General features: G+C 37.8%; 2 protein-coding genes across 2 annotated transcripts in view; both read right to left on the reverse strand.

The window, feature by feature from the left end:
* LOC137996868 (ralBP1-associated Eps domain-containing protein 1-like) overlaps positions 1-2,943 on the reverse strand; it is a 24,736-nt gene extending 21,793 nt beyond the window's left edge. Inside the window, exons 1-2 of the mRNA XM_068842488.1 lie at positions 2,641-2,943; positions 2,017-2,115 (exon numbers count right to left, since the gene is read on the reverse strand). Coding sequence (XP_068698589.1) covers positions 2,017-2,115; positions 2,641-2,647 — 106 coding nt within the window. The 5' untranslated portion in view covers positions 2,648-2,943. The remainder of the gene's footprint in view (positions 1-2,016; positions 2,116-2,640) is intronic.
* Positions 2,944-8,664: 5,721 nt separating this feature from the next.
* Positions 8,665-12,500, reverse strand: part of LOC137996870 (vacuolar protein sorting-associated protein VTA1 homolog) — an 8,406-nt gene continuing 4,570 nt past the window's right edge. The window contains exons 5-6 of the mRNA XM_068842491.1: positions 10,865-11,143; positions 8,665-9,795 (exon numbers count right to left, since the gene is read on the reverse strand). Of these exons, the coding sequence (XP_068698592.1) occupies positions 9,589-9,795; positions 10,865-11,143 (486 nt within the window). The 3' untranslated portion in view covers positions 8,665-9,588. The remainder of the gene's footprint in view (positions 9,796-10,864; positions 11,144-12,500) is intronic.

The raw sequence follows: 12,500 nt of genomic DNA on the forward strand, positions 1-12,500 counted from the left end.
CCATTTCTGAGAACTGGCCGTCCTTTGGACGGCTGGACGGCCGCCTGGCTAAAAGCCTGCTGCCAATTCAGGTCCTAACAAGCGTGATTTGTATTTCTTTTTAAATTTATTTTTCTGTCTAATCTTTGGAATTCGAAAAAATAGTGTCTCAAGTTTGAGGACACTGGTAAGACTACAGAAAGGTAATGTTGCTCGAGTGAAGTAATCGTTATTTGACAAAATTATGACAGATTAGGGAGCTTCTCCAAATTAATTTTGGAAATTTTGGTTTCTGATGTCACTATCGGCATTTTCCGATTCCGATATCTGCTTGTGTCTGACTCAAGAATTTCCGATTTGAGGTTTCAAAATTCTGATAAAATTGGACATCAATCGGACATCAATCTAGAATGGCACATCGGCACGCAATGTTTTTATAAATGAGTGGATCTAGTATAAGCATACAGACCTTCGATCTCGCAGATAGTAATCTTTGTGTGCGCTTTTTTTGCAATTTATGCTCCTGTTGTTTCTATTTTCAACTTCAACATCTCAACAACAAAAATGACTGACTTCAAGCGTTTATATGACTCTAAATACCTTCTTGGAAACCAAACTTAGAGGTGAAGCACAACACGTCCGTTGATTTATAGCGTATTAAACAGTTTCGACTGCACAGTTTTAATATTGGAGGACTTTTAATATTGCACAAAATACTCTCGAGGTTTCGGAAAACAGTGTTAAATTCATGATACATGTATTTGACTTTCTAAGATGGACCGCCAAAATTACCAGCTTGCGTGAACTGCTACTCAACTGAAAAAACCGTGATGCCTGTCATGCGTTTGAAGCGATCGTGACATGTGTTCCCACAAATGGGGTCGTAGATCTCGCGTGACACAGACTTTAAGAGGCAGTTCATGTTTCAAAATTCAGTGCATCATGCTAATAGGATGTTTGATCAAGTCCAATCGGAAGACCGACATTTTTTTATCTATCAGAAGTGACTCCCGATAACACTCATTCCGATGATCAGTGTTAATCTTCCGACTTCATCGGAAGAGTTGCACTTGAGTTTCCGATATGACTTCCGAACAATCGGAAATTTGACCTTCCAAAATTTGGAGAAGCTCCCTTATGCAAATCAGTAAACCTGTAGAATTCTCACACTGGCCTGGCACCAGCAGCCAGCACTATTCCAATCAAAATTCAAGTTTTGAACTAAGGCTTGATTTGAATTTTGCGTTATTCATCTGATGAACAAATTATTGAAATGATTGCTGAAATCAAATTTGCAATAATGATCTCATTAATCCCCTCGTCAGAGGAACGCTTGAGCTGTTTTAACTGTAACTGCAAATCAATAATAATTATATGTTACATACTGGTGAGCAGACGTCTTCTTTGTTAATAGCACATCAGTGATAATTATACGTAAGGCTCATGCAGAGCTTGTTAGGGCTACAGAAAAGATTGGAAAAAACAAACTAAGGAAAATGGTATGACGTGTGGATGACAGATAAACACCTTCAACTATAGTCTATGTTGGAATGATCCCTGAAGTTGAGTGAGCAGCTAAGACAGTTGCCATAAAACCTGCAGACTTCTCTCTTACTTACAACAGTCATCAAATGAAGCTATTAAACTAGGCAACCAAAAAGAGGAGTTTTAAAAAATATGAATAACAAAACTGTTTGTCCTTTTATCTCTTCCAACATAATAATGTTAAGCACAAAATAATAATTAAATGAACTTTCCTAACTTTTACTCATAAAATCCTCACATACAGTACATGGGGATTCAAACAGAAGCTGGCCTCTGGTGAGAAACTGCCACCTCCTACACTTGTCACGACTTGCTTGTTTGTCATGATTTTCACTCTCAATCTGATCAAAAACTTATTGCACAATGGCCTCAGCAAAACGACTTAAACCGCTCAAAACACACTAACTCGTCAAGTACAGTACCAGCCTTATGAGGCCTTCACATTTTTCAATTTCTGAATGTGAAATCAGCTTTTTCAGAACTGTTCCATACCTGCTGAATCTGCAAGCTTGTCTTTTTCTTTCTTCTTCTTATCTTGTCTGTTATTAACCTCATCATCTCCTTCCTCAACAAGCAAAGTTCGGTTCATAGCTGAAACATCAATCACCGCTACTTCAGATCAAGTTGAAGTTTTGTGTGTACCTCTACGTAAGCTTGTTAAAGAAAGTCGTTGCAGAGAGTTCGAATTTTAATATACGAAAGGTTTTTCCTGGTTGTTGATATGAAAAACTTAATCTTGCTGATTATCATCTGCACGGTTCTATTTTCCTTTAAAGAGCGAGACAGCTTGACCCATAAATTGTCAATATACACGGAGCTTAGCTTATATTGTATACATATAATCAATTCGGATACTAATTTCAAGCGTTGTATCTGCCTGAAAAGGGTTCCCTCGAACTTTAAAAGGTTTTCCTTACATTACTTTATACACAGAGGCAAAATTGCTTCCTGCAGTCTGTGAATAACGTAAAAAACTTGCTGTCATAGCTGCAGAGCTCGTGTCTCGTACAAAACAAAGACTAACACTACAAGCCTAATCTTAATTAATTAAAGGTACGTATTTAAGGAGAGTCATGCATGAATGACTCAATAAAAAATCCATCAAACGGAAAATACCTTTCATAAGTCGTTTCTTCACAAAAGAGTTAAATTATTATCCACGTTGCAACAAACGAATATCCCTTTCAGAGACTAGAATTCACTGTACCATGGTCAGATTTTCTTCCCTCAGAGTAAACCTGACATGGTTGACAGTGGGCCATGAAGAGATCAGGGCCGGTAACATGACATGATTAAAGGCAGCAACAAGTTGTCTGATTTAATAAGTTGATTTAGTCGGACAAATATCGCTCAATTTCGCCAATTTCCTCCGCCAAATGGTGAAAGTCTGCGGCCATATTGGAATATCGTTCATCACGTGCCAAAATATGCACTCCCGGATGGTAATATGGGGGCGGTGAAGAGACTTTCAATGTCCCTTACACAACAGTGTTTCTCAGTTCTGTGTGGGGATTGACCTATAATTCTAACTTAAAGAGAATAGTTACTTTCCAGAAAAAAGCAATTAGAATTGTTGCTAAAGTTCCCTTTGATTCCCATACAGATCCTATTTTTCGAGATCTCGAAGTTTTAAAATTCAGTGATGTTGTTTTGTTTCATTTAGGCAAGTTTATGTTCTTCTCCTCTAAAGGTTTACTTCCGAATTCATTTAATGACATGTTTACACTGGCTAATTGTATTCATCCTTATAATACTAGAAACTCATCCAATAGCAATTTTTATATTCCATTTGTTCAAACTAATATACGAAAATTTTCAATCCGCGCGCTTCCAAGGCCCTAAATTTTTCAATTCTCTTGACAGTCAAATTAAGCCATGATCTGGATTCTACCGCTCTGTTTTGCAAAAACCTCAAAAGGTTTCTTCTTTATCGTTAGTAGCATCAAATTCTTCGAGGTATTTACGCTTTTGTATTTTTGTGGATAAATGTGTGTTTCTGTGCACTCTTTCGTCTTTTCAATAATATATGGTATTACGTCCCAGTGCTATCCTAATTTTAATTTCCCAGTCTAATTTGAGGAAGTCCATAGCTCCATAAGCTCTTATAGTTTCTTTATGGGCTTCCTCGCCTTTTTTACAATTTTTTGTATTTTCTTTAATAATTCGGATACATTATATGTAATCATGGCAAATAAAACCCTTGAAACCTTGAAACAGGCATTATGTGGGGCTCGTTGTATTTCGGCCGCCATATTGGACGGGTGGAAAAGTCGGAAGATTGGGAAACACCTCTCCCCTTCCCCCCTCCGCCTTGTTTTGTCACTCGTCCCATATCTTCCACCCTTCCAATATGGAAATTAGCCACATGCTTGTCACGAAAGTACAGTCGGCTCTTGGCTTGAAACGGGATACACGACATGCACGAGGTGTCTCTTTATTTTCGCGCGAAAGGTATGATAGATGCTACCCGGGCCTTAGCACATGCAAATGAGATTGATTCATGACAACGCTTGAAGTCGGTTAATTAACGCGATAAGACTACTAAAACGTCACAGGAATGGGCTAAATTACAGAATTCAGGACAACATCTAGAGACTCTACTGACGAGCCGGCTCGTTTACCATCCACTGCTGAGCCAAACGAGCCAGCCAATGTTTATACGATTCACTGCCGAGCCAAACGAACCACCAGTTTAATAGACCCCAATATTTGTATGACTCCTTCCTTCATCCACTGCCGAACAAAAATGGGGCCATTACTTGCTCAGGTAAAGGAATGTAAAAATAAGTATAACACTGCTTTGGCACTGAAGTTATGGAATTTATGCGCGCGTGACCAGAAAGCTAAGGTCAAGTTTTTGGAGAAATGATTGGCTAGTCCCTTTTCGAATTACTTCGTTCTCATAGAGTATCCCTCAAGTGATCTTCGGTTTGAAATCGATTTTGTCGACCAAGCACGATAGAACAACGATGAACGCTTGAACTGACGAATAAAACTAAAATTACTTTAATTGAATGTGAGCAAGTACAAAGACGGTTGAAGTTGGTCAGTAACGTGGTAAGAAAACTAAAACGTCACAGGAATTTAAAGACAAAGAAAAAAACTGCTTTGTTACTGGTAGTACCTTTAATTCATCTGGCTAGCTTGTGCGATTGTCTTTTCAGTTAGGACTTTTTTTATAAGAACGTTGGGGCTGAGATTGAGCAAAATTTTAAGAACATTCCTCAGACTGAGAGTCGATTAAGAACGTATTTATTTTGTATTTTAAATGAAAGCATAAAATTGCGTTCATAACTGCGAGGATGCTAGCTTCACTTTACTTCATATCAGCAGTTCAATATATAATTCATTTCATATATCATTTCGTTCGTTAATGGTTTTCTTATTGCATGATACACCTCTCAGTTTGTAATAATGAGCAGTTCTTATTTTATAAGAACTACTTAAAGTTACGCAAATAGGCGCAAAGCAGCCTTTAAACCGGTAAGCCCGGGCTTACAAACTCTTGGACATAATTATCCGAACATTTTCCCGGTTGAATGATTTCTCTCTTGATTTCGCTTTTTTAAGGAAAAGACCAAGAAAGCAAATTTATGGATTTATTTAATCTCGCGTTTTTATACTAGAGACGCATAATCCGTCCAGACGAATTATGTGTCTGTCAGGTTATCCGTCTGGTGTACAGACGGTATATGAACTATATAAGAGGCATAATCCGTCTGGGACGAACTTGGGCAAACATGTTTTTTTGCGTCTGTTAAATTCGTCTAGTATAAAAACGGACACAAGACGCATTACTGTCTGGACGAAACGATAATCTTCCGTTCATATGGTGAGTCGTTCAAGACTCACAAGGAAAGATAGTTATAATGCGTCCATTGCCCGTCTTTATACTACAGACACATAACCAGACGAAAAAACAAATGTATCCCCAAGTTCGTCCAGACGGGTATAGCGTATCCTTTTATAAAAACGGCCATGCACTCTTCTCATAATGCCGGTTTCAACGGCCACCGGGAACGCTATTTCAGCTCGATGCGCACAGTAAAAACCTACGTGCCTGCCACCATGAAAACGGAACGGCTGTCTTCCTTGCTCTGATGCATACGTACTGGTAACCATAGACGTGGAGGCTTTTGCCCGTGACTTTTGAAAGAACAGGTTCCTTAATTAACTTTGGGTTTCCATATAACTAAAAAGAACTCGGGTTTTTGTCGAAGAAATAGTGTCAAGATGTGGTGACATTTTTTTTTTTCAAAATGTACCAGTGGTATAGACATCCAGAGTGAGTTGCAATGAACTCACGGAAAACGTCTTTTTGGAATGAAAATCGCGTTGACATTGAACAAAGAGTCAATGAGACATGATGACATTTACAAAATGGTTCCTTGTATGTGAAGCCATGAAGGGGTACAATAAAATTCACGAAAAAATCACTTTGCAGCTCTTAATAAGTCTATTCTTTACCCCTCTGACTTCCACGAAATCGCAAAAGTTGGAAAAGGCTTACAAACCATGTTTCTGGCAAACATGTATACTAATCTCTCTTTGAAATTGGTACTATTTTAGAAGTGTTACATTTTTTCCTTTTGAATTCTTTGAATGAATCCTTTTGCTCATTCTACAGAGGTGTAATTTCAAATCACTCCACTAAGTCGTACTTTAAAATAAATAAATATTGTGGCCAAAAGGCGTTTCAGTTTTTTTTGCATTTAAAATTTAAAAGTTTCTTTCAACAATAATAACAATACTGAATTTTTGCATATTTTGAACAAACAATATTGTGCCTTAACGTTCGGTTTTCCATTTCTTCTACCAAACGTTGTTACTGTTCCAGTTCGTATTTATCAAGTAAGAGATATACCTACCACAAAGCAAACTGTTCCATGCTAGTCATTTTTTCCCTTCAGGGTCTCACTATATTTTCTAAGCAAGTCTTTTGTAATCCGTGAAATTTGTGATCTCCAAGAAGTAAAAGGAAGCCAACAACGACGCAAACCCACGCCAGCTTTTATTATTAGTTTATTCATACTCTATTTTCCTCCTTCGTCTTCCGAGTCCTCGTACACAGTTCACGGACAAAACACAAACGGAAACTTCATTCGGATCACACCTTACTTTCCTTATCGCTTTTACCACCTCTCTTGCGACGCTCAGTCTGTTTCAGGAATCAGAGACAATTGTAACCAATCCGGCGTGACATTTTACACAAACAGCAGCATCCCACGTAGACGCCCCCAAGCGTCTTGTTGTTTGTAATATATCCATATGCAATAAAAAAGGATTAATGCGGTGCGTTCGATTCCTCTTTTGCGGAGAATCTTTTTGTACTGTTTTCTTGTCATTGTTCAGTAATTAAGGTATCGCACTTTGAGTATTTATGCAATATCAGCGTTATGGGATAACCCAATATCAAAAATTCCATAATGATCTTGTTTGTCCCACCAAAATTTTGCATAAGCATTGTTTTTATTTTCTCTTGGGACTTACAATGGTCCCAAGAGGAACTGGAAACAATGCTCATGCAAAATGTTGGAGGACCAAACAAAGAATATTATGGTATTTTTGATAGTGCCTACCATCAGTATACAGCCGTACTTTGATTTGAGTGTCTCCCATAGTGTACCACGCGGCGCTTTAACCCCATTACATACATCCAACAGGACTTGACTTCGGTGGACAAACGGAAATCGGCGTTTCCCCCTGAGCCCCCTTGATTCAATTTAGTTGAAGCCATGTGACCTCTAAACGCGTTATTATTCTCGAAAACTGGACCTGTGTAACAAAACATTTTTCATTTACAGTGACTGCAATAAACTTTGAAAGATTTCGAAAATCTTCCTTAAGCAGGAGATGACTGCTGCTCTCGTGAAATTTAATTGTTCTTTGTTTCATTGGCTAAGCTAAAACTTACCGGCATCACACCGAAGATTGAACATTGCCATTTCCTGCAAACAATACATATCCCCTTTGGGGCCCTGATCAGTTCATGTGAGAAAATTCCTCGTGTCATCACGTCAACAGGTTGCTACCCCGCCTTTCTAATTCACAAGCTTCCCTAGTTTGTTAGTGTAAACAGACTGTGCTTATCGGGACTCATTCAAAGTTTAATATTATTCTTACATCAACCAAATCCCATGTCAACGCATCCAAGCGTCTTGTTAGATAACATTCGGCTTTTAAATGCAAAAGATGTCTGTAAACAGATGGTGTAAATTTAAACTGTTGCAAAGCGTGTTGCTGGGATTGTAACGACTTTAAGATAGACGAAACTACGCTAGCATGACGGGAAAATCAGTCATTTCAAAGCTGTCACTGGTACCATTGCTGAGACGCAATCAAACAAAACTACCATTTAAATTTGATAAATGGTCGATCTGATCCGCGCTTTGTGTCGGCTACGAGTAATTACTTCGAGTTTTGATTGGTTTACAGAATTGTCTCCGTCCTCTTTGATTGGTCATAGTAATTACTTTGCTTTTGGTTTTACGACACTCGATTGAAACTCGCTCTAAATACATCTTATTCGATGGTTTAACTAGCCTGCGTAGCTGGAAAGGAACTTTGTTTAAGTGTCTAATCTTCTAGCGCTGTAGAGCACTAATCGAGGACACTGTAAATTGAAATTAACAAGTTAACGCAAATCAAATCAAATTTGGGTTTTTGAGGAGAGGGGAAAACCGGAGTACCCTGAGAAAAACCTCTCGGTGCAGAGTAGAGAACCAACAAACTCAACCCACATATCGCAGAATTATTTAAATACTTGCGAATATCGAGCAAGTACAATGGTAGCTTCGTTTCTTTTGGCCGCGAGTGGCATGGGGACTAATAGTGTTGAAATCCCGTGCGGGTTTACATAATCCCGCAATAAAAGGCAGTCGCTCTCGTGCGTGTTTAAATAATCCCGCGTTAAAACATCCCGCCAGCTACGCAGGCTATGGTTTAACATATAATACGTGCGGATATATTGCGAGTTGGGAAAATACGAGCAATGAGCAAAATGTCCGCGAGTATTGTACATTAAAACATCGAATAAGAGATTTATTATTCCACTACAAAAAAGGTGTTATTTTGTTTCAATTTTATTTGGTAAAACTCTGTCCTTCAGGGCGCTTGCAAACAATGTAAACAGCACAAAAAGCCAGTCAAATGTCCTTTATTTCATTGGATAAACGAAATGACGAGTGACAAGCGATAAAAAGCTAAATTCTCTGGCTTTGTATCGCGTTGAAACAATTACTCCCGTTCCGTCCGTATTTGCTCTGTTCTAAACCGGTCAAACCGGGACACTACAGTGTATCACCGTCTCATATTTTGCGGGTTTTCTTGACCAAATATGATAATATGGCGCAAGAGTGGAATAGTGAAGTTCAGTATTATTTATTGTTATCTCAATGTTAGCCTTAGTCATGGAAATGAGCTCAAGGACAGAGAAAAACTCTGACCAGGTTGGGTAGAGCAATGGTGACCTCATCCAGAAGTCAGTTTGGTCAACAGTGAATTGCAACACCAACAGTGATGTGTTATCCATCCTAAATATGCTGTGCACACGGAGGATTGTGCAACTACCTCTGGCTTTCATCCCACCTCCCTAAGCACCCTCCTCTTTGGAGACAACTAAGGTTGGGTGAGCTTTTGGCAGATATCCAGCAACTTAAATGGAGGCCACATGTCCACATTTACTTTCATAAATGTACCCCCAACGCAGCATTTTTGATGTAAAATCAACTTGTATCTGGCTCTCTCAAACCTTAAGCTCTTAAGTTATTTCAAGTGGCCAGTACCCTTCATCTTCAACTTTTTTTCTACTTTTGTAATTGACTCTTTGTAAGTTATGGGTTAAAAAGTTGTGTTGTGTTATTGTTGTTGTTGTTGTTTTATAATCGAACAGCAAGACATTTTTTCGTGCAGGAAACAATGTACTAATAGTACTCTTATCCTGCAGCCAGGTCCTTCTTACTTTCACATAATTCTGTAAGGCATCCAACTTCTACTTCTTTGAAAATCTCCTTGTTCTGCGCTTCTTGAAAATAGAGAAGCATAAGCTTAACGTTGGCTTAACCTTCATTTTTGTAGCAAAGCAAGTGCTTTATTCAAGTTCTCGATGGCTGTCTTAACATCGTCATATTGTAATGCACTGGCAGCAAAGCGACAATATTTTTGAGCTTGTTCATTCTCTTGTGGTGACAGTGTGGTTGATGTACTACTGCTTGGCTGGACAGGAATGTCAGCTGCCACAGATACAGAGGGGGGTATAGATGGTTGAGAGGGCTACAATAAAAAGAACGCAAATCGAAAAGTTATACATTGTATAAATAATACTGTAGACTGGATAAAGCAGTTTTTAAATGGAAGTATTTTTAAAAATCTCGCGCAGTTTACCAACAAATGAGATGGAAAACCAAAACCAATCGCGACTTGCACGCACGATTTTTCCAGTGCTTTGAGCAAGTTACATGGAATTGCAACGAATTTGGATTGGTTCATTGCGCTGTTTGGTCCTGCTGTGATTGGTCGAAGTAATTATTTTGGTATTTGTTTTACTACACTCAATTAAAAACTGCTCTAATGAGCAATACCAATAATTAGTATTCACCACAGTAGAGCCAAACGGTGGTACCAGTAGATACCACATACAATAAAAGGCCAAAAAGTAGGCAGATTACATTTTAAATCTTGAACAAACGTGAATTTTGTAAGAAACGATAAACAACTGCCTTATAAATTAATAATTCTTACAAATAAATAGGTCGAGTCTTGTCTTAAAAGTAGCAAGAGAATAATGACAGAAACAAAATCAGAATTAAGAGAATAAAACTTGGGACCTCAATAACAAACAGGAAATTGTTTAATATTAGTTCTGCAGTAAGGAAATTGGAAGGTATTACCGGTACAATTTATTGTAAAATAACTTGGGTGACAAATTACTCCTTAATTTTGGCGGGAAATTTCAACGTTAATATATAATTTCAAAAGTGAAATTACAATGTTGCCATGGCAACAATCATCACCATTTGATTAGTATTTGACTTTTTGAAACAATTTTATTTCCTAACTGTGAAGGAAGGGTTGAAATTTGATTTGCCCAATAGCATAAGGTGCATATCATGGAATTTTAAGATAGTAATCATCCCTTGTATTGACAAGTTACAGTAGACTTAACACAAAGCACAAATACCGTAAATCGATGTGCCTTCATCACATTCCACGAATTCCCAAATTTTCCCATAAAAAAGGATGAATTTCTTCAAACTTGGCAAGTTGTCATCAGAAGTCAAATAAATTATTTTAGCCTCTATGTTGCATTTCACTATACTGTCATTTCGATCATCACTAGTACCTGGTATGTGGCGGGTTGGGTAGATGGTATTGGATACGGCATTTGATTTGATGGGTAGGGCTGAGGTGGATACTGTCCTGTAAAGTCAGTTGGTTGAGCAGGGTAGCCTGGAGGCTGCTGGTTATTATCTGTAGGTGGATAAGGAGTAGATTCTCCTTCCTCCTCGTTTACACCTTCATCATCACCCCCAGCTGGCCCTGGAACAGGTGTTTCCCCATTTTTCAGACATTTGTGTATATAGGCAGCTTTCCATTTTGCATATTTTTGATGATGTGCTCCCTTGATAAAAAACATGAAAAAAAGTCTAGATGATCAAAGACTGACAAATTCTGAAATCCACAAGTTATAATTTTAAAGATTATTTTTCTGGCTCCAATCAGTCAACATACACAAACACCCAAGCCAAAGGACCATGAGAAACCTAAAATTTCATGTCTCCTGTTATTATTATCATCATCATCATCATCATCATCATTATGATTATTATTATTATTATTATTATTATTATTATTATTATTATTATTATTATTATTATTATTATTATTAATGAATTAAAAGCATTACAACTGGTTAAAGCAAGACAAATGGGTTTCAAAACCAAACAGTTCACAACAACCACCATCTCTATTACATTGTACACTCCAATAGAAGCACTGCACATGACCTTGAAGAGTGTAACTTGCAACTCTTTTCTTTGGAACAAAGGTGGGGATTTCAGGACACCAATTTTATGCCCAAATATGGGATAGAAGCTGAGCGCATGGGAAATGTATGAGCTATGTTACATTCAAAGAACTTAAAGAAATTTTTAAGGACGTTGCCTACTATTGTTATTGCGCATATGTTCTGCGCATCTCGAGAGACTTGGATTTCCTATGGGTGATGCTTATTAATACAGGGATATTTTTGCGCGGTTCAAAACTATGCAGAGAAAGTAGATCTTGGCAAGTGCTCTTAATTGGTATCCAAAATGAAATTGGGGGTAACCATGCATTTTTCAGGGATAATTAAGCTTCAATTTGGAAAAGAACGCCATACATTGCTTTGTATTTTAAAGCTTTTTCCAAATATTGTTGATTGATTATCGGCAAAAAATGCGTGGTTACCCCCTATTTTCTTTTTGGCTTTCAATAGCACTTGTTAAGATCTGCTTTTCCCACATATTCAGTAAACTGCGCAAAAATACCTTTGGATTAGTAGGCACCGTCCTTAAACTCGAAAAACCCCAGCTGAACCAGAAGTCATGAGCTCCTGACTCCAATGATAGCAAACAAACAAGAAAATGTTGAGAAGAAAACCAACATTTTTCCCAATTAAAATCATGATAAAACACTTATTGAGTGAATTGAATGTTGGAAGGTAACTAAACAATTTCCCACTAAAACCATTCAGTTCTGCACAACATTGAATGAGGGGTGAGGGGGGAGAAGCAATGAAGACGTCAAAAGTGCTCACCTTCCCAACAGTTTTGTCTATGACCGTAGTTCAACTTTGATTTTCTTTTGTTTAATTTAGGAAATTACCATCATAACGAATAGTACTCGACAATGAAAAATCAAGCTTGAACAGGTTTGACAGAATCACAGTAATTTTAAATCAAGAATAAACTTGAACCATAACATGTAGAAAGTACACA

Source organism: Montipora foliosa, chromosome 3 (genome assembly GCF_036669935.1).
Source record: "Montipora foliosa isolate CH-2021 chromosome 3, ASM3666993v2, whole genome shotgun sequence".
NCBI classification, from domain to species: Eukaryota; Metazoa; Cnidaria; class Anthozoa; order Scleractinia; family Acroporidae; genus Montipora; species Montipora foliosa.